Source organism: Crocuta crocuta, unplaced genomic scaffold (assembly GCF_008692635.1).
Source record: "Crocuta crocuta isolate KB4526 unplaced genomic scaffold, BGI_CrCroc_1.0 scaffold433, whole genome shotgun sequence".
Taxonomy (NCBI): Eukaryota; Metazoa; Chordata; class Mammalia; order Carnivora; family Hyaenidae; genus Crocuta; species Crocuta crocuta.
In genome coordinates, this window is record NW_027530001.1 from 2035091 (window position 1) to 2061110 (window position 26020).

A 26020-nucleotide genomic window follows, 5' to 3' on the forward strand; every position below is an offset into this window, starting at 1 on the left:
CTCGGGTCAAGATCTTTATATTTTTTACTTTTCTCAGTTGATATAAGTTGGACTCAGCATGGAAATCCTAAAATCCTCAAGTAAATGATGACAAAAAGCATTAGGATCAGCATTTGCTCAGGTGTTACAACAGGATAATCTACTCTCACTTTTGCAAGTTTCTGGAGGCATGGGGCTACAGACCTAACCATGAGAATGAACCCACACACTTATTAAAGGTGCAGCTTCCTGGACCCTACCCAGACCTACTGAATCAAAATTTCAAAAACTGATACTAGAAACCCCCATTTTTAATAATTTCCCAAATATTTGTTTTGCACACTAAAGTTTGAGAACCTCTGCCAGGAGACTGGACCCCAGAAAATGGATTTGCCTCATTTTGTAAATTACCAGCATGGGTCTGGCTTCTACAGACTATGAACAATTCATTTAGCATAAACTCTACATCCACTTCCAACCCAAAAAATATAAGTAGGGCATTTTGTTGATTACTTTTGTGCAAAGATGCACTTCTGAAGTAAGAGACTAATATTTTATGGGAAAAACGGGCAGTAACTGGAAATGAATATAAAAAGAACTATCCAGGAAAATGCAGCTCAGTTTTGAGCCCCACAAGAGTCGATGTGTACTATGTGCCAGACTGAGGAGACAGTGATGGCTGGACAGACCAGGTCCCTACCCTTATCTTTCCTTTATTTATGCATTGAAATAGTTTAATATATACTCAAAAAAGGAACAGGTTTTCGGAGAGTGGCAATGCCACAAATAAAAGAATTTCATGTGACAGAGAAAGTCTGTGGGGAAAGGGGGCAGAGGTAGTGGCTGTTGGTAATAGATACAAGGATGAAAAGTGGTGGCCTTGAGGAGGTAACATTTGAACTGAGACCTGAAGGAGAAGGAGCGGGTCATAATAAGGTTGGGAGAAATGTTCCCGACAGAGGAAACTGTTGCTGTAAAGACCCTGAGCTGTGAATGAGGTGCTCATGAAATTATTAAAGTAATTAAATCAGAAGTCACGTCGTTTATACAAGATGTTTTGCAAAATAGAAAACTATTTAAAAGTATAAAGCATTCTTTTAGTAATATGTTAGAACAGTTCCAGAGAGAAGCGGCATTAATGAAAGGCCTTTATATCACATTAATGTGATATAAAGAATTAATCAAGCAACTTGAGGCTATATTGCCTAAGAACAGAAGACACAAGTATGTGTTTGAGGCAAGAAACGAGAAGTCTTCTTCGAATATTTAAAGAACTCTGTTCTTGTGGAAGAAGATTTCATTTATTTTTTTACATAGCTCTGAGGGTATGGAACAAGCTTGAAATGGTAAACATTTTAGGAAGGTAGAATCTTGGCTCATAATGATAATGACTATTCAAAGAGAGTTGTAGGAAAATGAACTGAGTAGTAGGTAGTGAGTTCCACGTGACCAGAAGTAATCAAGGTTGGGCTGAATAGACATTTGGCAAAGGAATGATTGGACTAGATTACCTATGAGGACCTCTGCAATTCTTTGAAAACACACATACATTCACTCCCAGTGTTCTCTCTCACATGCCCTGTAACCTCCAAGATGGCCTCCTTGGTTCACACTTTACAACCTTGGGAGCAACTTGAGAGATCCTGAGGATTCTACCATATTCCCAATCCCCCCAGTCACTCTGCAATAAAGTATGTCTCCCTGTCCATAATAACCAACATATATTTCAAAACACCAAATTAAGAAACTGAATAGACCAACATTCATTTTTTAAATCTGTGGCTAAGATTTAGTGGTGCTTCAGCAATAAACAATTATCTCAACATATTAAAATATTACTTTATTGTAACAAAAATGTTATCTGGATTCCATTAGCTCCCAATAGGCGGCATGCTAATAAACAGCCAAAACCTTTAGTAAACAACTATGTGGCTTCTTGTTGGTTTGGTTTTTAATGGGAGCCATGGGCCCAGGAAGATGATTTCTGCCATAAAAGTCCTGACAGAGAATCACTGCTCTATTATTTATGTATTCCATCCAATAAATAAAGTAAAAAACATACTGTGTTGTCACTTGGCCATCTGAGACCAAAATGCTAAAGATAAACAAAGCTAACCTTCTAAGGACAGAGAGACCAAGTCATACTTGGGAGTACGACTAGAAATAACTTTGAAAGTCTAAACATTACTAAATGACCTTTACATAAAATATTTGTATTTCCACACCTAGATGTATGTGCTTCATGTTCAAATAGATTGCAGAAAATATTCTCTTAATATCTACAATTTTTGTGACATTTTTGTTGATTATTTTAAGAAATACTTAAAAACTACTTATAAATAAAATTATATCATGACTCTCTCACGACAACTTATAAAAAGAAACTTATAATGAATCTTTCCATAAAGATGATGTCTATATAATTGTTCACAAAATTATACCTCATTTTGTAAAATCCAGGAACACCAAAAGCTGGATTTATAACAGGTTGAAATCAAAGGTTTAATACTTAATATAAAGAAAGAATTTATCATAGAAGTGTTTTGGTATAGGGATCTCTTCTCAGGGCTATGAAATTTCCAGGTATGCTTTCAGTATTTTAGAAACATGCCTATCCCATAAAAGGTAAATATAATCTGTAATGCGAACAATCACTTCCTAACTTATTTTTCTTTAGGTTCACATATATTTGATTTTGCTATTTTATTAAGCTCTAATCCTTCAGAACTCAGGGTAACAAAAGGACTGAATTAGTGGCTCAGAAAACCCAGGTATCTCTGTTCAGAAGTAGGGGCCACTGAATATCTGAGTTGCCTAGACACCAACCTCTTACATGAGTAGGGAGTTTTAATTCTTCAGATATATCATTACAAATCCCCAAAGCATTTCTAACAACATTTGCACTTGACTAATGCGCAGAGAAGCTGTGATGCCACAAAACAATACATAGGGCTGTCCCAGAGTCCCACACGTTTACCAGGACGTTTCTTGGCAATCTCCTCTCAGCTTGAGTGGTTTTGTATCAAGCACTAAAAGAATGGCGTCTCCAGGATAATGTCAACAACAAAGCTGGTGAATATCTTTCCTTTCTAAAAAAGATCTGAGACCTCTTAACACTTGTTTCCCTTTCTTTTTTTTTCAGGTGACAAATTGGGGATAGTTCTGAATTTTCCAAACTTTCTCATCCTTAACTGAACCTGTATGTTGTCTCCTCTTGCAAGAATGTACAGTCCATCTCTTGGAGTAGTGGACAAAGCTGTGAATCACCTCCCAAATCCCATCCCCCAGACAGCAAGAAGCATGGTACAATGCAATGGGCGGCCACGAAATCAGGAGCATGCCTCAGAGTTGCAACTCCATACTGTCAGCAAATCAGAAGTAATTTTCTACCTACATCAGAGTTTAATTCATTAGCCCACATTAATTCACAAGCTCTAACCAATTTCTCAAAATGCAATAACACAATCTTCCAACCTAATTATCTTCATTGACAGTATTTAAAAGTATTTGCTGAGACACATTTCTTCCTTGTGTCAGACAGGATCAGCATCAAGTGAACAGCCCGGGTGGACTATATTCTGTCTAATTGCAAGGGGTTGGCATTTTAGGAAATAATCATTTCTTGCAAGGGAGAAATTCTCCCCCAGGGTGGGCACCAATAAATAAGTACCTCCCAATAAATAAAGGCTTAAATATGTATCTGTTTACAATTGTGTTCAGATTCTCAAGATCATCGTGTGTGTCTGTGTGTCTGTGTGTCTGTGTGTACTTTTGACATTCTGTTGAATTGGAAATATTACAATATAGATAATTTCCACAATAATTTTAATCCCTGGGAAGTTTAGGAATCAGAAAAGAAACTTTTAGAAACAGAACAACGAAAGAGATCATTTGTAATGAAAACACCAGCCCACCTCACTACCACTCAGGAAAATGATGGATATTTCCCCATAAATAAATATGAGAAAAGAATTGATTTGTTTTAAAGGCATTTATTTCAATAGCCCATTCACTAAAACCCCCTAAACTTTAATCCAAAACAGTTCATTTCCATTTCCTTTTGATAATCAGAAGGGAAACCAACCCACATTTTTAAACAGTCATATTGTTTTTAGATCCTTTACTGGGGGGTAATATCTTTTAAAAGCATTTTGAGTGAATGTATAAGCAAAAACTAGGAAAAGGACAAAAAAATACTTCTTATTCCTCATCTGAAGTTTAATTTGTACTTATTTCCTATCTTCTAAAAGTCATTGCTGCCATTAGGCCTTTGCTTTGTGAGGCAGCCAGTTTTCTAACACTATTCACTAAATTCATTTTAATTCATGCCCTGGGCCAATAACAAATCTACTTTTCCAGCTGTAATACTTTAATAGCTTAAATTTCTAAAGTAAAAGGGATCTTTTGCTCCTCTGCAAACCAGTTCTGGCAGTGTAATGTAAAGGAAAGCAAACACTTAAAGAGGTTCAAATATGCAGCGTTGGGAATTCATGTGTCAGATAGTTAATGAAGGGCAATGCCCAAATCCTGGAATCCAGCTTCGGCAATGGAACTACAGTCACATTTTGAAAGATGGAGAGTCAATTAATAAACATATAATTTTGTTGTAAATCTGTTCTAAGACATACATGAACAAGAACAGACAGCATTCTAGCATGCATGAATCAAAAACCATATATAAGCCATGTTCAAATTAAATGAACCTACCTTATAAACTTGTCCATATGTTCCATTTCCAACGAGTTCCACTAATTCAAAAATTCCTGCAGGGTCCTACAAGAAAATAAACAAACAATAAAAATTCAGAACAATATTCTAGGCATTGTCATAATCAAAAGCAAAACTTTTAAATAAGCCAGGAAATAACTTCAGCTTTAAGGGCATTCATGTGTTAATATTAATTGCTATGAAAATTTAATTCAGGTACTGCTATGAAATTAGTCAAAATCCACTTTCTTTCCATTTTACATTTCTATGAGATGTGTTTAAATCAGATAAAAGGAGACATGACTTCCACTGAAACAATAAAAAAGAATTAACACATTTCTCACTGTCAAATGGAAATACACTTGTAGGTACATCAGGATGAAATGAAAGGCCCATCATCCTGAGAAGGGATTCTAATTTTTTAGATGTTTCTCTTTGAAGATTCTGAGCTGTCCATTATGTTGAACACAGTTAAGAAAGGGGTGTTTCTGTGTTGTGGGGCAATCTTACATAAGGTAGTCAATGCTTCCCAAGAGCAAATGCAACCAACATAGTCGCCTCTGGTGCACTCAGTGGCTCAGTCAGTTCTAAGAGTTAGTTTGGACTCTTAGTCCAAAACTAAGAGTCAGGCTCAGGTCATGAGTTCACAGGGCATGAGTTTGAGGCCCGCATCAGGCTCTATACTTTCATGGAACCTGCTTGGGATACTCTCTCCCCTCTCTCTCTGGCCCCCACTTGCTTAAATAAACGAATAAACTTAATAAATAAATAAACAAACAAACTTTTAAATAAACATGCCTGCCCCTCTCAGGATGTTTTTCTTTGGATTTATCTTCCCTCTTTAGAAAGTTGTCCCTGCAAAATATGTTTCTGCGAATGGTCCAGAGCCTGTGGTACCTGAAGGGTCCCTGCAGGATTTTGAATAAAAACTAAATTGGAGACTGATGCAAGTCCTTACCACCAAACAGGTGTCTGCTTACCCTCAGAGTCAACTAAATGTTAGGGTGCTCAACAAATGTCCAATCATTGCTGTTATCTGTTACTAAATTACTATCCCCAAAAGTTGAAAAAATATCAAAGCCTATAAAATTCACAAGCCCCCGCTTGCACATGCTCCCATGTTCTCTCCTCCCCCCTCAAAATTAAATAACCATTAAAAAAAAGAGTGAAGTGGGCCAGCTGGAGTCTGAGGCAGTCTGAAGAAGCCACGTCTCCCTGCAGGGATGGGAGGTAACATAGCTGGGACCAGTCGTTATTACATCAATCTATCTGCACAATATTGCCAGGTCTAAAGTTTAGCATTGTTGTTTTCTTTGTTTCCAAAATGTCCTAATTTTTTAAGTTTATTTATTTATTTTGAGAGAGAGAGAGAAAGGCAGACAGAGAGAGAGAAGATCCCAAGCAGGCTCCTCACTGTCAGCAGAGTCTGATGCAGGGCTCAACCCACAAACACCTGAGATCATGACCTAAGATGAAATCAACAGTCAGACACTTAACTGACTGAGCCACCCAGGTGCTCCTGTCTTAATTTTTAAATGTTAGGCACTAACTGAGGGAGGGACAAATAAAAAAGATTGCAGAAGAGTCAACGCTTTTATAAAAGCATCGCCATATACTGTCAGGGTGACTGAGAGGCAGGAGAGGGAGACCACCTGGGCTTTGGAGTCAGATAGACCTGGGTTAAATACCAGCTCTCCCTTGACTGGCTGTATGACCGTAGGACACCCTGGGAGAGCAACTTAGTCTCCGGGCAGAGAAAACTGGACATGACACATGCCTCGAAGAGCTCTGGTAAGGAGCAATGAGGGCCTAGCACCACACCCTGCCCACGGCTGATAATCAGCTAACATCCAATAGCAGTCATCTTGAAGCTGAGGAACTGCACACCACTGGTAGCATTTAAAGGGTGAAGGGCTGCTTCAAGGCTGCCATTCATGGGGAAGCAGACAAGTGAGTTTGATGTGACCAATGAGAGTTACTTCAAGTTGCAGTCTTCAGCACATCAGGCCCAAGGAGAGCTCTTTGCTGTATGTCTTTCAAGAGTCCACATAGAAAACAAATGAAAATATAAAACAAAAACCCAGCAGTTGAAGCACTTTGACACAGAGAAAGACTGTCATCTGCATAACCCATTGTTAAAGCCAGGAGGGCAAAGAGCCACACTCCAGAATCCTGCCCCACAGCCGGAGAAATGCAGGAGTTCCAGCCACGTCCCACAGGGTCAGGGGCTGTGGACAACATTCCAGATGGGATCCTGTGACAGCAGAGATGGGAAGGGTCCACGGTTGTGTCAGCGGAGACCCTGCAGCTAAAAGACCACCTGGGAGGCCTCAGGATGGGAACGGAAAATTGTGTGTGTGAAATCGCTAGGCCAGCAGAGCATCAGGTTCTAGTATACACGGAATTAGAAAAAAATGAGGGAACGGGGGAAAAAGCCCACAAATGCTGGCAGCTGCTGTTTGTTTCTAAGTTGTGCTCCCAGTAGTTTGTTTGCTCAGCGGTGTTTCTGCAACAAATTTTGAGAGAGGTTCTACATTTGCTCAAAATATCTCAATTGTGTTTCCAGCATTTGTTTTTCTTGACTAAAAAACAAAATTTGAATGAAAGAGAGGAGATGCAGGACAGTGACTACCACCTGCCTTAGGGAGCCTTAGGAAGCAGAGGGGAGGGTGGAAGGGGAGGGCAGGCGCAGAGGGGAGGGTGGGAGGGGAGGGCAGGAAAAGAACCAGGATGCAAGAGTGGGACCAGCTTCAAGCCCCAGGGGCCACCGCACCTCACAGACCCCTCCTCAGGGCTGAAGCTTAATGGGCTGGTCTCAGGAGCAGCTGGGCAACTGACTTCTAGCTCTTTCCTCGCCTTGAACAGTCCACTAATGGGCCTATGTCTCAGCCAATCAGAACCAGGAGGCACAAAGCCAAGACTTTTTTTTTAACTGTCTTCCCACTGGACGCCCAACGAACACAGAAGCAAAGGTCAGAGTAACCACAGAGATGGATTGGTCACCCACCTTGGGTAGACCAACAAACTGGAAACAACCATGAAATTGGGGTAGTTCCCCAGGAAATGGGACTCAGAAACACTGAGATTTACACAGGGATTTTACAGGGTGTTCCTCAGAATCAACACCAGTTAGGAATCAAAGAATTTGGATTGGACCCAGCGGACAGAATGAGTTCAGCTATGATGCTATGGAACCAAAACTTCATCTGATCCCACAGGAGCTCCGTGGGATTATTATAATAAATTATCCTACCCTGGGGCACGGGAGCCTTTGTGCCCCACCTCCATTGACTAGTCATTGCATACAGTCTGTCCGCTGTTTCCACCCCAGAGGTTATGATCTTGTATGAAGTGACACTCTTCTGCTGAGGACAATCCCCAGGTGAGAACAATCACTAGCTGCCTTCACTCCCAGCAGGTGGACAATGAGTGCTTCAGGCATAAAAAAAGGCAATTGGATGATACGCCACAGCAACCTCTACAAGCATCATGGCTAGAAATGAGTACCAATTTGGAATTGGAATAGAAGTCTAGTAGCATCTATCTTCTACAGTATGCTGACAATAAGACAAAATAGCACAATTAGAGCCATGGTATTTGCAAGGAGGAGGCTCTCTGAGACCCTGGAAAGCAGAAGGCAGACATACTGTCCAGGGGCACTTGAATTAAGCACTGATCCTAAGGTTCCATCTCCCCTACCTCCTCTCCAAGTTCCCAAGAGCTGCTGTTTGTGAATACTCCCTTACACAAGTGCATATAATTGCTAGTTAGGCTCCTGTGGAATAGTGCTATAGCTTGAACATGGTAAGCACTCATTCATGTGTTTTCTCCACACTCGTAGAACTCTAAAATAATTTCTCCCAAGGGTCACCAATGACCTCAATCTCTTACCTATACTGGTTTCTTCTCAGTCCTGTCCTGGCTGCTCCCTTTGAGGCATTTACCCTGCCAAGCATCAACACTCTTGTTGAAATATGTCCCCTCCCTTGTTTTCTAAAGTACCACTCAGTTTCTCACAGAGATTCTGTTTCTTCCGCCCAGACCTTAAAGATAAGCTGACCCTAAGGTTCCAACCTCATGCTGTTCACTAAGTACTAATGATTTCATCTCCCAATGTCCTTATATCCATCTCCTCCACTCTGTTCATGCAAAAGGCCTCATCCTCTCTTGCTGGGACTATTTACTTTCAATCAATTCTTTCCTCCTTCACACTGAACTTTCTAAAATAGACACAACACGCCATGCTTTAGAATCCTACACAGTGTGGTTCAAATTGAAAGTCAAGGTCCTGTCATCCTCAGGCCCAGTCTTCATTCCTAGTCTTATGCCCCATCATTTTGTACTACAACCAACCAAGTCAAACCACCCTCAATGTCCCTAGCACACCTCACAGGCCATGTCTCTTCACCCTGGTTCATAATGTTTGTCTGCCAAGATTATTCCATCATTCAGGCAAGCCCAGCCTTAAAAGCCCAGTATGCCACCTCCTCTGTGATTCTCAGATTAGTACCACCAACTCTCTGCACCCACAGCATGTTGTACATAGCTCTATCATAACCACTTTCACCTAGTGCCACTCCCTTTCCCATTTCTCTCCCTTGATAAATTACAAATGCCCTGAAAGCAGGGACTCTTAACACATTTGTTTTAGAATTTCCCAGCGCTTAGCATGGTGTCCAACACATAACTTCTAGACATAACTATCTGCTGAATAAGGTTGATGTCCCACTCCCAACTCTCTACAACATGCATAGAGGAAGCTGCCAAAATTGGGATCAGAATGTCAAGCCAAAGGTCTAGCAAACTTACATCATTTCTTTTTACAACCTAGACAAGCTGTCCCAGTCACTATCCCTTCCATCTCCCCTTACCCCGCTTTCAATTGCACAAAACTGGCACGTACTCTAGCCCCTATGGTATTCCTAGCTCTAAGGAAAACTCATAAGGCCCATTGGTCTACGCTGTGCTTCAGGTGCATTGAGAGGACAGGCTGTCAGCATGCCGCCAAGTGCAATGCAACAAGACGATGTACCTAATAATCATGTTACAAAGATAGGAAAGCCAAGAGACAAGATTCAGCTTAATTCTCTCTCTCATGTTTGTTTAGCTGCTCATAAAGACAGGATGGGCAGCATGGAAGAAGGTTACATTCACCAAGGAAAAAAGAGCAAATCATTGACATTTACCAAAGTCAGGAATCCCTGTTGGCTATACAAGCCTTTATTCAGATCTTAACCTTTGCTGGGAGACGGAGAAGAGAATTTAATTCTAAGGTAGAGTAGTTTACATTATTTCATAAGGAAATATAACTACATATCAAAAGGCAAGCTGTTCCAGAAAAGAAAATGTAACTTTTCAGTAAGTACTGATAAAGGCAAATTTGCTTAGCCACTGTAATAAAAATCACAATAATAGCGAACATTTTCGGAGCATTTATGTGCCAGGCATTATTCTAAGTATTTCCCATGAATGGGTCATTTAATTATTACAACTCTGTCAGGTGGATGCTATTGTTGTCTTCTGTTTTACAGATGAGGAAATTGAGGCACAGAGAGGTTAAGCTGTTGGTTAAGGTCACACCACTGACAAGTGATTGATCTAGGATGCGCACCTGACTGGTCAGACTCTGAACACTGGGCACTTGACCACTTTGTACCCTTTCAGCTTCATAGACTCAGAATTCCCAGCCCTTGACCTACTACTAGCTAGCTCTCAAGCCTTGGGCAAGTGGCGTAACTTCCCTGACTCTCAGTTTCTTCATTTTTAAAATGGGGATAATACTGCCTCCCTTACAGCGTTATCTTGACAGCTGTGAAAGTGTCTAGACTAGCTCAGGGCCTGACACCTCATAGTATTTCAACAAACATTAACCTCCTTCCTTCCTTCTTTTTTCTCTTTGGAAAAAGAGTTTATTTAATATACACAGCCTATGCCACAGAAAAATTCCATCTGTGTTCTGTATATTTTCAACTACCAAATCCAATAAAAGAAAATCTATTGTTTTTAACCAACACCACCAACCGCTTAGCAAACAGGGTCGGATATTTATGGACACACAGATGTCTCTTTAGAAATTACTGAGAAATGGGGAAAACACATTAAGTTTCCGGGGGCTCCTGGTATGCTGGAATAAATGCTCTCTCCTCATCTGCTGATGAAATTCAGGTAGCACTGGTAGGCTCAGGCCTGACTTTACCGCAGAACAGAGAGATTTGAGATTTAGGGGTTAATATTCCCAGCCACTGAATTACATTTTAATTCTTCGGGGCCCCCTGAATGACACAGGATTTATCGGAACACTAAACAACATCTCTAAACTAAATCCCAAAGATCGAAAAAGACAAACCTAAATATATAACTAGGATGACGACTTCCTTCGTTTCATAAAAGATGATGCATATGCTCCCCAACCCTTCTCCCTTCTCTGAGATGAAATTAACAGAGGGATTGGGAGAGATGATGGCCAGTGGTTTCGATTCTAGAGACTTTTTCTCCCAAACCCGTCTCAAAGACCCCGCTGGGGGTCACCAGTGCTTTGGCAGGGAGAAACAGACCCCAGTGGAGTCCGGATGGCTGACACGGCTCCCAGAATGACTGCCCGCCCCCAGATTCCCTCCTGACATCTGCCAAATGGCTGCGCTTTACTCTAAACTTATGGGCCTTGAAAAGACCAAAATGTTATTCCTCTTGGAACCATATTTAGCAGCTGTTTTGTTCGGTTTCAGCCCTAACTGACAAGCATATGCTTACAAAAGCAAAACAGCACAAAGAAAACAGGAACAGTACGAGAACTCTCCATATTTATCTTGAGCCTCCAGGCTTGTCAACACCATCATTCTTCCCAAGTGAGCACAGTGCTGGGAAACGTGGTACTGAGGCCACATGCTGCACTCACAGACAGGCAAGGTCCCTCAAAGCTCAGTTTTTACTGGCCTTCCCTCCTTCTAATATGGGGATCTGAGGACCCAAAGGTCTTAACCTTCCACGATGGGGTTTATTCAATCCCTGAATACTATCTACACTCTCCACACCCAACTGTCCAAGGCAGGAGTGAGGGTACACTGGCCCCTGCCTCCTGGTGCTTACAATCTGATGAAGGAATAGACGCGAACACACCTAACTGCACATACACGGTCATTTAAATTGCAGTTAAATTAGAATGCCAAGCAATATGCAGTAAAAATGCAAGGTGCTCTAAGAGTATATACCTGGGAGATCTAGAATGCAATCCAGACTTATCTCTATTAACATACTACCCAAGCCAGCATCTCAAATAGAAGATGTAATTCAAGTAAAAGAATATATCACAAAATATAAATATAGCGGTGCCTGGGTGGCTCAGCTGGTTAAGCGTCCGACTCTTGCTTTCGGCTTAGGTTATGATCTCACAGTTTCATGAGCTCAAGCCCTGCATCTGGCCCTGAGCTAGCAGCATAGAGCCTGATGAGGATTCTCTCTCTCTCCCTTTCTCTGCCTCTCCCCCACTCACACTGTCTCTGTCTCCCTCAAAATAAATAATTTATAAACTTAATATATATACTACATATATAATATAAACTCAAAATAAATAAACTTAGATACATAACAATGATTGCTGAATTTTCTCATTTGATCGTTTGTGCACAACAAATTAAATTAAGGAGACTTATCAGACAATTGACACAAAAAAGCTAAGGTTCAATTTGGGAGTCTACTCCTTGCTAGTGTTACCTGACCAAGTCTTGTATTCTGGTTTTCCCATCGGTAAAATGGGATAATACTACTTGGCCTGCCTTCCCAGCAAGGCCATGTCCTGCATGTGAACGTGCTGAACGCCTCCCCAGACCCACTCGTCCAGTGCTGTCCTTTGGGAGGGGTGGTACTGACTGCTGGTGACAACAGGACACCATCTACCCCCACACGGTTGGGCCTCGCCAGGTGGTACTAGTATCCTTTTTACCAGTACTAGCTCCTGGCAGGGTCAGGGCACGGTCCTAGCCAAGCATCGAGCAACACCTTCCTTGAGATGGTGGCTTCTAGCCTCAGGACAAGGAGACCAGAGCCTCCCCACCTTCTATTTGGGTTGCTACCTGTACAGTTCCACCTGCTACTAAGCAACCATTGGTAGTGAAACAGCTTCCCATGCACCCTGCTCCCGCTCACCTGCTTCACAAGGTACTGCAGCTCCAGCCTGTCCTCATAAAAGCAGCCTTTAAAATTAGATCTGAAACCTGGTTCCTCAGAGCAATACCTGGGAGACCTTAAGCTGTCATGGTCATTATTGCTGTCTCCGAAATAGACAATGGCCTAAATGCTTTATATATTTTTTCGTCTTTAATTCTTACAACAACCAAGGGGAGTACATATTACTAACCCCAATTTTCAGATGATGCAACTAAGGCTTCAAGGAATTAAGTAACTCACCCAAGGTTAAACAATATGTGTAGAGACAGCAGCCAAGACCAGTTATAAAGTGAAGATAAAAATAACCTCTTCTGAGGATTGTTCTGAGCACCAGAAACAACATACATAAAGAATTTAGCACAACCCACAGTAATGCTTAATAAAAAAAAGCTACTGCTAGTATTGTCGTTGCTGCTGGTATTATTTTTTTTTTAAATATTTTATTTATTTCTAGGAGAGAGAGAGACAGCATGAGCAGGGGAGGGTCAGAGAGAGAGGGAGTGACAGACTCTGAAACAGGCTCCAGGCTCTGAGCTGGCAGTCAGCACAGAGCCCAACGCAGGGCTCGAACCCACGAACCGCGAGATCATGACCTGAGCGAAAGTCGGACGCTTAACCGACTAAGCCACCAGGGCGCCCCTGCTGCTGGTATTATTAAATGTTGTCCAAGGTGAGAGCATTGGTTAGTAGTAGAAGTGGGAGTCAAGTCCAGGTATTTTGAATGTAAGTCTGTCATTGCTCACTTTTCTACAATTTCAGCCAATGCTGAAATAAACTTGTAGTTACGGGGATGGTGAAGACCTTGCAGTTTAACAATGGAGCCAGAGAAGGGCCAGTGACCTCCAACCAGGTAGTGCAATCAGCCAAGTGACGTGAGACTAGAAGTAAAGTATGCCAGTGACTGCTCAGTGCCCCTGCCTTCCCGTTGGAGCCTGGAGTTCCAGAGAGGGAAACCAAGTGGGCTCGCAGATTCTCTCCAAAGCTGCAGTTTCTTTTTTCCTATTTTGCCATTAGCTAAGATGAATACTGGTTATTTTAAGTTAACCAATGGGCAGTGAGAGGCAGTATATCAAAGTAGCTAAGGCCACAGACCCTGTAGCCAGAAATCCTGGTTGTGATCCCAGCTTCATTCACCATTTACTGCCTAAGTGATCTTGAGTATAATATTAAAAAATAAAATCTCTCTGTGCCTCAGTTTCCTCAATTGTAAAACAGTGATTATAGTATGCCCGTTAAACAGGATTTGTAAATTATTACAAAATAGTTAACATACATAAAATATTTAAAACAATGTCTGGCATATTGTAAGTACTCAAAAGTGTTTGCTAATAATTCTCTACCTCAGAATGCAAAGTCCAAGAAGGAATGGCTTTTACCGGCTTTGTTCACCGCAGTCTCCCCAGTACTCAGAGCAGTGACTGGGTCATTGTAGACTCAGTAATTATCTGCTGGCTGAAGAAAGTCTCCACGTCATCACCAGTTCTACCACCAAGAGCCACAAGACACTAAGATCTCTGACATGCGGAAGCAGGCATTTCTGAGATCTTGTCAATAAATCCCTCTCCCCATCTTACAGAAAAGCAAAGACCCAGGCAGGTCCTATATACTCATACAATCCAATCCATACAGTGATAGGATTTCCCAATATGGCATGTCCAAGGTGTCACCTAGTTAGTGGCAGAGTTAAACAGGAACCCCAAGTCCTTTTACTCTAGTCTTTCCCTCCAGTCAATAAAATCTTTGGAGGAAAGGAAAGAAACCACACCGTTTCAAACAGTGCCTGGCAGGGAGGGGAACAGGGGTGTGAGGAGGATAGGTAGGTGCCCGTGCTTGGTTGTAAGTTCCAGGTATTTTGTTGAGAAGTGAATCTAATTCATACCCAGAAATGAGGTCACATTATATATCACACATTTGCAAATTTGGTATCTCTGAGACAGTCACTTTGGGAGTTCATGTGTACATATCAGCATAAGAGATCATTGATTTTTCTCCAAATGTATTTTTCTCAGTTCACAGATTTTCCATATTCAAACTCATATTTAGCTTAGTTCTGAATTATCTCCTTAAAGCGGAAAACAAATAATTCGACATAAGCTTATTGTTAATTTGTGGCTTACATTAGAAGAAAGGGGCATGTATAATTAGGGACATAAAATTTTTTAAAAGAATAATCAAAGAAGACCTTATAACATTACCTTGGATATTTATTCTGAGTTTGGCAGACTGGTTACTTTAATCCTTTGTCTACTGTTGGAATTCACAGCGGGCCCTTCTGACACTTCCTGACCTATAGATCCTGAGCCACACCCACAAACCAGCCTGTGCACATGTACGATGCACAAAGCCCATTGCTCTGTTCAGGGACTATTTCCAATTCACCCACTGTCAGGGAAAGGCATGCTAACTCCATAAAGCAGGCTGAGAAATTTCTCCAGAATACTAAGTCAAAAGGCAGATTTTAGACAGGGCTAGGGATCTCCACCTTCCAGAACTTTCCTCAACTCTCCCACAGTCTGTTCAAGCTCAAACACAGTAAGTTGCTCTAAAGGCCAGTATGTACATAAAGGCCACTACCCTGGTCCCTTCCCTCCCATCGTCAGGTTGTTCTAGAGATTATACAACTATTTGGGAAAATGTATCCTACGGTATACAGAGATATGCAAACAGGAGATCTCTCTCGGCCTGTCAGGACAGAATAACTTTCCAGTATTTGCAGCAACACGAGGTCGAAATGATGGGAACCAGAATAGCAAAGATTTGGGCATTTTGTCTTTTCAAAGACGCTTATATGAAAAAAAAAAGAATAGGATTTGCAGCAGATGGACTTTAAAGACAAGAACTGATTACCTAAATCATTAAGTAAGAAATATTAGGAAACCATCCAAGGTTCCATTTTAGGAAGAAGAGCTTGAACCCTTCCCCCAAAGGTACTCATTTACCACCTGCTTACAACAGACCAATGACACTTATAGTTGCTTGACAGCATCTTCAGCACCTCTCGCAACACCTGCAGGCAACCATGCAGTTGACAACAGACCTTCGCTAAGAGGTGTGGAGGTTAACATTGGTTGGTTGGATTTCCTATTATACTCCTACTTCAAGAGAGGAGCAGGATGGCCAAGAGCCAGATAGGAAGAGACAAAAGCCCATGAACATGCACCTGGGGCAGGGGCCTGTCATCCGGCGGATGATGGTATGAGCCCATTCCGGTCATCACTTGGTGTCATCATTAATGTTACAGATGGCCGTAGAGTTAACACCAACTCTTACACAGACTACTGTCAACAGGGTTTCACTGGCATCTGAGCTATTTTATTTTCCTTCAAGGCTTCTGTCCCTATGGTTAGGCTAGCATAAAGAATATACAAGTTTGGGGGTGCCTGGGTGGCTCAGTCGGTTAAGCGTCCGACTTCGGCTCGGGTCATGATCTCGCAGTTCATGGGTTCAAGCCCCGTATCAGGTTCTGTGCTGACAGCTCAGAGCCTGGAGCCTGTTTCAGATTCTGTGTCTCTTCTCTCTGTCCCTCCCCCACGCATGTTCTGTCTCTCTCTGTCTCAAAAATAAACTATAAAAAGAAATTTTTAAAAAAGAATGTACAAGTTTGTTTGTTTATGTTTGTAATAAACAGGTAATTTTTGAATGGGGGTTCTATACCATTTGTTCAAGGACCTAAAAATTATTTTGGCAGACTCAAGAAAAGAAAGCTAAATTTCTCCATCCCTCCGGACTTCCAAAAATGTTACATTTCCATTGTCAAGTAAGTCTGGGAACAGACTGAGTTTAAAAGATTAGCAATTGAGGTCATTCTTTACTATGTGGCCTCTCAGAGACTTTAATGTGTTAATGCTCCCTATGAATCTCCATGAGAGGGCAAAGCTTTCCTCCTTTCCTAAACCTGTCTGCCTATAGAACACTTTTTAAAGGAATTTTGTGTCTCTTTAAGTTCTATGTAGCACAGGGTGGAAAATGATAGGGTATAGAGCAATCTTTCCCTTCTCATTCCCACTTAACCGAAGCCTGCCTCTTAATTTACCTTAGCAGGGACTGTTCAGTGCCACCTAATGTCCATTCTCCCATTGTTCCTTCGTAACAAAAAAATCCCAATTTTATTTGGGAGGCCAATGCATCCAAGTCAAAAACTAAATGCCCTAGCTCCACTAAGGCTAGAAGAGAATATGTGGCTAAGTTCTGGCCAATGATATGTAAGCATTATTGTGAGGGACTTTCAGATGGGTTGCTTAAATGGAGCTGACTTAGCTGAGAGAAAGACTCTTTTGTCTTCCACCTTCCTCCTTCCAGTTGCCTGCAATGTAGATGTGATGGCAGGAACTCTGCAGCAATTTCTGACCCTAAAGTAAATTTAAGAACTGAAAGCCTCATGCTAAGTTGTTATAGCAGAACAATAAAATCATCCCAAGGCTCTGATGACCATATAACTACCATAGGCTTTCTGTTTGATGCAACTGAATTCCAATGGATTTGCTTTGAATTTTACCATTCAGCCATTTTTATTTATTTATGTTTAATGAACAGTTCTTTGATAGAGGTGACAGTCATTACAGTTGTCCCACAAATCTTCAAGTTCTCCTGCTGGCATGTCATAAAATATCACCTTCCCAACTCCTCTTTAAGTTGGGTGTGGTCATATGATTTTCTTTTGTCAATGCAATGTGAGTGAAAGTGACAAGCCACTTTCAGATGCAATATTTGACTGCTGTATAAGATACAGTGATGGCTTTGGAAGCATACATGGACATGAAGTCTCCCCTGGTCTGTGTCTTTGGGTAGCTGCTGAATAGGGTCCTCTCCTGATGGGCTCTGGACATATGGCATGGTCAAGAAATAAACTTTAATGGTGTTAACGCTCTAAGACTGTTTGTTATCACAGCATATCCTAGCCTATTCTGATTGATAGAATAGAAACGACCGAAAGGTGGCGACAGTAATAATCTCAGTGCATAATGCTTTATGATTTTTGAGACAATATTTCTGAAAAGAGCCACTTTTTCCTCAGTACCTCCTAATGCTCAAACACTATGCAGGCCACTTTGCAAAAATTATTTTACTTAATATCTGCACTGATCTTGTGAGGTAGATTTTTTATAAAAGAGAAAACTAAAGCTAGGAGAGTAACCTACACGAGATCAATGTCCAATGCCAAAATGCACATTCTCCCCACTGTCTCCAACCTGCAACATCTGAAGCCAGCCCCAGGAAATAAAAATGCTTACAAAGCCGGCTGGTGACACAGGGATTCCAGGAACCCTTTGTTACCAGGAAGGGGGAGGAAACATTAAACCACGGACTTTGCATTCACAGGCTGACCACATCCTATAGACCTAAACCAGGGCATGCCGGGGCTTGTAGTCCCCGACCCCGCCATGGAGGACAGCAGAACTGCAAGCCCTCCAGCTGCTCATTTGAGTCCTTTGAACTCAAAACCTGCAACATTCTCTGACTGTTGGCATGGGCAGTTATAATCTCAGCATCTCCGTGGCAACCTGACTGGAATTCTGGTTATTCGCACAAAGAAAAACCAGTCTCCGTTCAGACCAGGGCTGCATTTTGTCTCTATTTTACTTTTCTCATTACAAGTTGCTACTGAAGGAACAATGCCTCTTTTATAAAGAATGTTTATCACTGGTCTGTGGAAGAACAGCATTTTCATAATCAGGAAAAATTTGGAAAGGGAGAAAATGGTAACGGATCCTTCATTGCCACACGCAAAGAGATTTCATTAGGTAGGCTCCATACAAACAATAGTAGAGGTCATCATGGAGTAGTGACCTGTAGTCACGAGATGTCAATGGCACAGAATGGGCAATGGAGCCCTAACAACTACATGGCAATAAAGTGACCAGTGCTCATTCCCTGGGCACCTACAAGGTGCTGTTGTCAACCTCTCCTCTGAATCCCAGTGGCTCCCCAGGGATTACCGGGTGGCTACTCTGCTCTACCATCCCACCCCACTCTGGTGAATAAGGAGGAAACATTTGCTGGAGGAAATGCTGTAATCCATTTCTCAAGGACCCTGCTCAGAAAGGAGAAGGGATGGAATGTAGAAACCCTGCTGGAACCAGCCAAACAGGCCGAACACAGTATAAATGCTAAAGGAGTTCAGAGGGGTGGGAAATGGATACAGACTGGCAGAGCCCGGGAAGGGTGAAAGGAAAAGGTGGGCATCAGGCTGGGCTTTGAAATGCGAACATGATTTGCATAAGTAGAGAGAGCTCAGCATTGGGACAAAAATTGCTTTCTTTAATGGTGTCATTTACAAACGATACGTGTTAATCGCCTGTAGCTCTTCTGTCAGAAAGGACAGAAGCTTAGAAACACGTCACTTGTGGGACAGCACCTTCATTCAGCAAGTTCTTGATTATTTCTAGATACCCTGGGTCCATAAGCATTTCATAAGGCAGATAGATTTCAAGTATTGAACACACATGGCTGCAAAAAAGCGGCAGACACACAAGGAATAAAGAACACAGAACACCATTAAGTTTTTTAAACAAAATCCTATGTTTGTTCTAGGCAACAAAGGAACCGGTAAATGATGTTTACTGGTGATTGGTGTTGCTGTGGTAATTTGTTTACATCGCCCTTTCCCACTCAACTCTGCTTCCTCCCACCACAGAGCAGGGGCCAGGATCTCCTTAAATTAATATCCTTGGCAATGTGCATAGTATCCAGGCTACAGAGGGCACTTAAGAAATACCGGTTAAGTAAATAACTAATTTTATCAAGACTGACAATATAATATATATGTTATTTACTTTTTCCATTGGTGAAATAAAGACATAAGTAAGGAAGACTATGTATCGTGAAGATATGGATACACATTCCTCAGCAGTACACAGTTAGGTACCAGAGAAGGTGTGAGGCCACATCCAAATTGGCACATCTTCCTGGAAAGCCTATTTTCCACAAGGACTTAAGTGTTCGTTGTTTTAACATATTGGTTAAACATGGATAAGTTCGTAGCAATACTTTCTTCCAGTAGAGGTACCATAGTCAGCATACCAGTATCTCTTCAGGTTTAAATTTAGTCTCCTTCAGCAGTAGGAATGTCTTGGAAAAAACATCCAGAAGCAACTGTCCTCATGTACTGCTTATAGTCCTGATTTTCAAATATGGCAAATGCTCTTGATTTCACCTCCTTCATTCAGAATGTGCCATTATTTAGATGAGACCTGGACAGTAGTTTAATTTCCCACTGTCCACACGGAGTAGATTTTAAGAAAAGCAACAGTGTAAAAAAGATAACAAAAGGAATACTCAGTTTAAAAAAAAAAAGAAACATTTCAAACAGTCAAGTGCCATGTACCTCGAATCGCTGCTAATTACACTGAGACATCTCTGCTAAAGATAGCATGCTAGGCCCTGTGTTAGACAACACTGCCCTTCTAGTATCTCTTAGTGACCATCTAAACTGAAGAGAGAATAAGACTCTTTACAAATTATTATAAGTCTTACTTCTCAACAATATAAAAACGCCCCTCTTCTTCCCAGTCCTTTGGATTGGTGAGGTTGTCCTGAAAGGCAAAAAGGATCATTCTATTTCTTGAGCAGAGAGATGGTCTAATGGCCATGCTAGTGCTAATTAAATGAGCAGAACATTTTTGTTTTGTGCACTTTTCAGTATATATTTTGCAATTAAAAGGGTCGAAAAATCTTTTAATCGTGAAGAAGGCAACCTTGATGTAAAGAATGAGAAAATGGATATAAGCAGCAACCCACAAATTAAAATATCAGCTCCCTGTCTTAGGACTGTCTCAGAGCTCAGTCAGTGAGGCTTCCTTAAAACCCACTAGCTAAAAGTCTTTTGTTACAGCACAGAAATTCTTGCCCTGGCTATGCAATTCCACCCAGCAGTTAACCATACCACACAGTACAATGCTAAGCATGTAATTCCTGTAGAGTATCTACTTCACTGTCCTCTGTTTGCCAGGGAATGTATTAGTAAAAGAAATCTATGGCCACACCCCCAAAACCTGACATCAGCTCTCGCACCTTCCACACTTGTTCCAGAGATAGATCTTTCCAACAGCGCCCTCCTAGGCCCTTCTCAGCCACTATATTCATGTGCTTTTTTCAAGACAAGAAACCTGGGGAGTCTGTGGCTCCAGATATTGTTATGGAGGTGGGATCCTGTGCAGCTGATTGTCAAGTCAAACAATGAGTTAAGAATAATGTTGGGGCGCCTGGGTGGCTTAGTCGGTTAAGCGTCCAACTTTCGCTTAGGTCATGATCTCGCGGNCTTTTGAGTAGAACCATTTGGTTAGGACCAAAGCCACAGTTAGACCAAGAGCCTCACCATTAAGTGTGGGGCCTGGGGAGTTGTAGCAAGCCCTGGCAAGGAGATACTAGCTCTCCCTTCTGCAGTGTCCCTTGGGTGAAGGCGGAGTTCCCTGCAGGGAGAAACGCACAGTTAAGATGGCTTAGTGGTGCAGACCTGGGGCTCCAGTAAAATCAAAGCCATGGCTGCACCACCGGTAATACTGGCGGGGGNCAGCAAACTGCTTAGTTTATTTTATGTGCTTATTTAATTTTAATCCTTTCCAAGAATAATTTAAAAAATGATTAAACAGCCTGCATGCATTTGGGTGATTTGCATATACTATAAAATAATAACAGAGACACTGACCAGGGCAGAACTGGTGAGCTTACCCTCAGCCTCCATCTCTTAGCATCACCTCATCCCTGCCAATGGCAAGAGGTCAAGTCACCTCTCCTCCTCACAGAGGCACCTCTTGCCTTATGGGAGAAGACCACCAGGTCTCACCGTACTCAAACACCACTGCTGAAAGGCCTGGCTCAGAACCTCATTTTTATAACACAAAACACTGCTGACACACATCATGAGCTAGATACTCTTCTCCTGAATATGTTAGGGCTTTAAGAAGTACTGTAAAGCACATTCAAGAATACAATTTATATATTTTTAAAATTAGGGATAAAAAGGTAGAAATAGTACTGGCACTGTAGAAATCATTTCCATTCCAATTCCAGGTCCTGTCTCTTACTAGCTGTGTGACTTTGAGCAAGCTGCTTACTTTGTTGAGGGTACTTCTTCCCCTACCACTTCTGCACACAAACACACACACGTGCGCATGCGTGTGCGCACACACACACACACACACCATCCCCTGCTTTACTACAACTACTTTCAATTAGTCGGCGCACAAGCAACTTCTCACAAGCTGGTTTTCACCTTCAAATCGTATGATGCATCACATCCAAGCGCTTCCTCAAACCCACATCCTTCTCCCTAGCAGAGCTAAGCTGCTCCTCCTCTGTGTTCTCACAGTATATATTCTAGAAAACTACCAGAGCACCTGCCACATATGGTAATTATGTGTTTAAGTGCCTGACTCCTCCCCTAGACTGTAAGTAAGCCACTTGAGGTAGTTCTGAGTCATACTGGTATCTCTAGCCTCTAACAGTGTCACACTCACAGAAGGTCCTCAATAAGTGTTAAATGAATAAATAAATGTATGATAACAGTGTTCGTTTCTTGAGCATTTGCTATGTGACTAAGCACTTACATGCATTATCTGTAACCCTTAAAGACGCTATAAAATTTTCATTTTATAGATGAAAAACCAAAGGCCCAAACACAGCAAACTAGTGATTAAAGTCAGGGTTGGAGCAACCTACAATCTGCCCACAAAGAATCTAGCACAACACCTAGTGCTTATTAGGGCCTCAAAAAATGCATCTTCTCTCCATTTGCACAAATAATAATAAGAGTGTGATTTCCACGATGTATCAGAAACTATGTTCATTGGTGTTGGTTAACACAGTGACTTAGGAAATTTGGAAGAAAAGAGCTCAGTCACCAAGTTCCGCATAGCACTTATGGACAGTGTTTTCATCACACATTAATCATTCCCAAAATATTTTCTGAGCACCTGCTCCATGCCAGCTCTGTGCTGTGCACTGGGGATCTATGGATAAGAAGTCATGATCCCAGTCTTCCAGAAGCAGACACCAGGAGGTACCGGCATTTGTAGAGCGCCTGCTATGGGAACTTCTGAGTGCCTCGGAGCACATATTCTTAATGGGCAGATGTTACACACCCATTAAGTCTGCCATTAGGGGGTATCTATGAATCATTTAATGGAACACAGAGCAGGCTGCTCTGTGCAACGTATGTGGCCACAGAAGATTCGAGGAAGATAATGTTCATGTTACAAGTGAAGAGCAGCCCACATGTGGACATTACCCACCTGGGGTAACGAAGTGAGTCTTTAGGGAACTGATCAGAATTTCAAGAGAAATGGCAATATGGCTGCCACCTAGCAAAGCCGTGAGCAGCAAGACATCAAAGCCATTCATCATTGAGGCTTTACCACACATGCTCTGCCAACATTTCCCTGGAGGAACCCCTTGTTTCCACCAACCCATCGCGTCCATCTTGAGGTTGGCAGCCTGGTGTGCCTCTGCTCACAACTCCAAGAAGCACCATTAACATAGTATCTTATGTAAATGGCACTCCAGATAACAACACAATGTGATAGGAATATACCTTGAATGATGTGCAAGAGAAGTTCTTTGGTTCTAGCTACCAAAGGAACTAAGACTCCCAAATACCTTCAGTGGCTATGCCACGATCAGCAAATCCAATTTTTAGGCAACATGTAGGGAAGTCTACTATGCCTTTTCCAGCACTGACTGGCCAAATCAAAACCAATGACCAAAGGTGTATCCTTCTGCCCAAAATGCAAGCTCACAATCAGCCATGTATATGAAGCCCTGACAAATTACTTCAGTACTTTAATTCAGCTATTAAAATGCTACCCAACTGAATCCAGTCTTGTCCGATCTCCACTTGGTATTAATAACTTTGAATAACTTGTTTCAATATCTTTGAAAGTAGCACAAATATGGTTTAAAGTGGATAATAAATAATAGTGGTGCAACATCTGATCTCTGTTCTAAACCTTTAGTTCTCCCCATCGTTGCTCATGGACAGAGAAATTATTGTTCACAAACCCCTGTGAAGAGCCCCTGTTTCTCAACCATAAAGGCACCCAATTAATAAAATTTAATGTGTTGCTTAGGGACAGAAGCTGCCAACAAACTGCACCTGGCATTTGCTTCCAAAGAAGAATGGGATGCTGGGTGATGTTGGGGATCCCACTGCTCTCAGGTGAAAGTCTAAGATCATCGACCTAACTAGCTGAGAGGATGCATGTGAACCTAACATAGGCCCTTCGTGAGATGAGTGTGCTGTCCTGTAGCTATTGAAGGGGTTGAGAATATGCTACCCCTACATATGTCACTTTGATGGATTCTCTTTAGCTGAAGACAATTGAAAGGAAGCAGACACACAAACACACAAACTCTCTGCCGTCTCCTGCCCTACAAGACAGAACAATTTTTACCAATCCTCAGAGACACCTCTAGCCTCTTATAGCTCAGAAACACACGAGAGGAATCTCCACAGCAAATCTTACAAATGAGCCCTTATCTTCCATTAGTTTCCCCTTATACGTTCACCTTCCCAGTCTGTGCTATTGGAGGCTTAAAACCCTTTTTCTTTGTCTTGCACTTCTCTACAAATTTATTGCTTTTCTGTTAAGATGTTATTTAAGCCCAAGTTCTAACTGCCTCTTTGAGTCACTCACCACTGAGTTCTCTCATGTGTATGTACAATGTACATGTTTTAAAAACTCTGTGTTTCTACTGTTAATCTTTCTTTTATCAGTCTAATCAGCAGGGCTCCAACCAATGAACCAAAGATGGGTAGAGAAAAAAGTTTTTATTTTCCCTCCCCTACACTGTATTCTATCAGATAGTTCTCTCTTTTTTTAATGTTTATTTATTTATTTGTGAAAGAGAGGGAGAGGCAAGCAGTGGAAGAGAAGAGGGAGAAGGAGACAGAGAATCCCCCCCAAGCAGGCTCTGTGGCAACAGCACAGAGTCTGACATGGGGCACAAACCCACAAACTATGAGATCATGACGTGAGCTGAAATCAAGAGTCAAAACACTTAACCAACTGAGCCACCCAGGCACCTCTCTATCAAATAATTCTTAACCTGTGTCCATGCAGGTCTGTGAACCTCCTGAAACTAGATTCCATGTTTTATGCATGTACATTTTTTCAGGGAAGGGAATCCAAACATTTGGTTATCTGAAAGGAATCTAATATCCAGACTCTCAGCTGATCCTTCAATAATCCTTAAACACGAGCTCAAATGGCAGTACACTCACATCCATTTCATAAGGGAAGAACAACCTCTGAGTTATTACTCACCTGAGTCACCAGAGAACAGTCAGGAGCCCTCTCACTCCTAATCCACATCTTTACATCGACCATCTCTAAGACTCACCCCACACAGACCACTTTGGCCGGGATGACTGATCTCCCATCTAGACTCTAGTCCTAAGGACGAACTATTTGTCTTTGTTTTATATCATCCCTGTGAGCATTAGGGGAAAGGGTATTTGTGTATAACAATAACCATAATAAGTCAATTGATGGAAAGCACCTAGGTGGCTCAGTCAAACATCTGACTCTTTGTTTCAGCTCAGGTTGTGGGATTGAGCCCTTGGTTGGACTCCGTGCTGCGCATGGAGCCTGCTTACGATTCTCTCTCCCTCTGCCCCTCTCCCTTGCTCTCTCTCTCCCAAATTAAAAATATATATCTATTTGTATTTTTTATCACAAGACACTTGTAGGCCAAAAATTTTTTAATGACTGCATAAGGCCACAATGTGGAGGGACAGGACTTTGACAAAACTGTAACACATAGCAGGATAAACTTGCGAGATGACTGAGAAAGGAACTTCAAGACCTAGAAGTTCCTCAATACTCTGTAATTGCTGAAGACTGACTAAAATTCTAACAAAGTCACAGCTCAAAACCTCCTTTCAAGTCCTCACAAAATCAATGAATTCATTTGGAAAAGTGTTCAGCAACTACCAGGATTTTACAGAGAACACAAAGATCAATTAGGTGTGGGCCTTGCCCTCCATGAGCTTAGGGAATATGCTTAGAGGGTGAAAACCACCGAGCAAGAATATCTGCTCCCTTCACAGCCTCCTAGAAGGCCTTTGGTTTTCAATTCTCAAGCTGCAGAGACTGTACCCGTCTCTCAATAAAATAGTATTTGGCCAGTGTGTACATAGAAAAAAATATATCGTTGACTCCAACATTTTGAACAA

The 26020-nt window shown here is 41.7% G+C and overlaps 1 protein-coding gene across 1 annotated transcript in view; it reads right to left on the minus strand.

Moving 5' to 3' along the window:
* Nucleotides 1-26020, minus strand: part of TNIK (TRAF2 and NCK interacting kinase) — a 396954-nt gene that overhangs the window by 307415 nt on the left and 63519 nt on the right. Inside the window, exon 2 of the mRNA XM_077763673.1 lies at nucleotides 4687-4752. Within this exon, the coding sequence (XP_077619799.1) occupies nucleotides 4687-4752 (66 nt within the window). The remainder of the gene's footprint in view (nucleotides 1-4686; nucleotides 4753-26020) is intronic.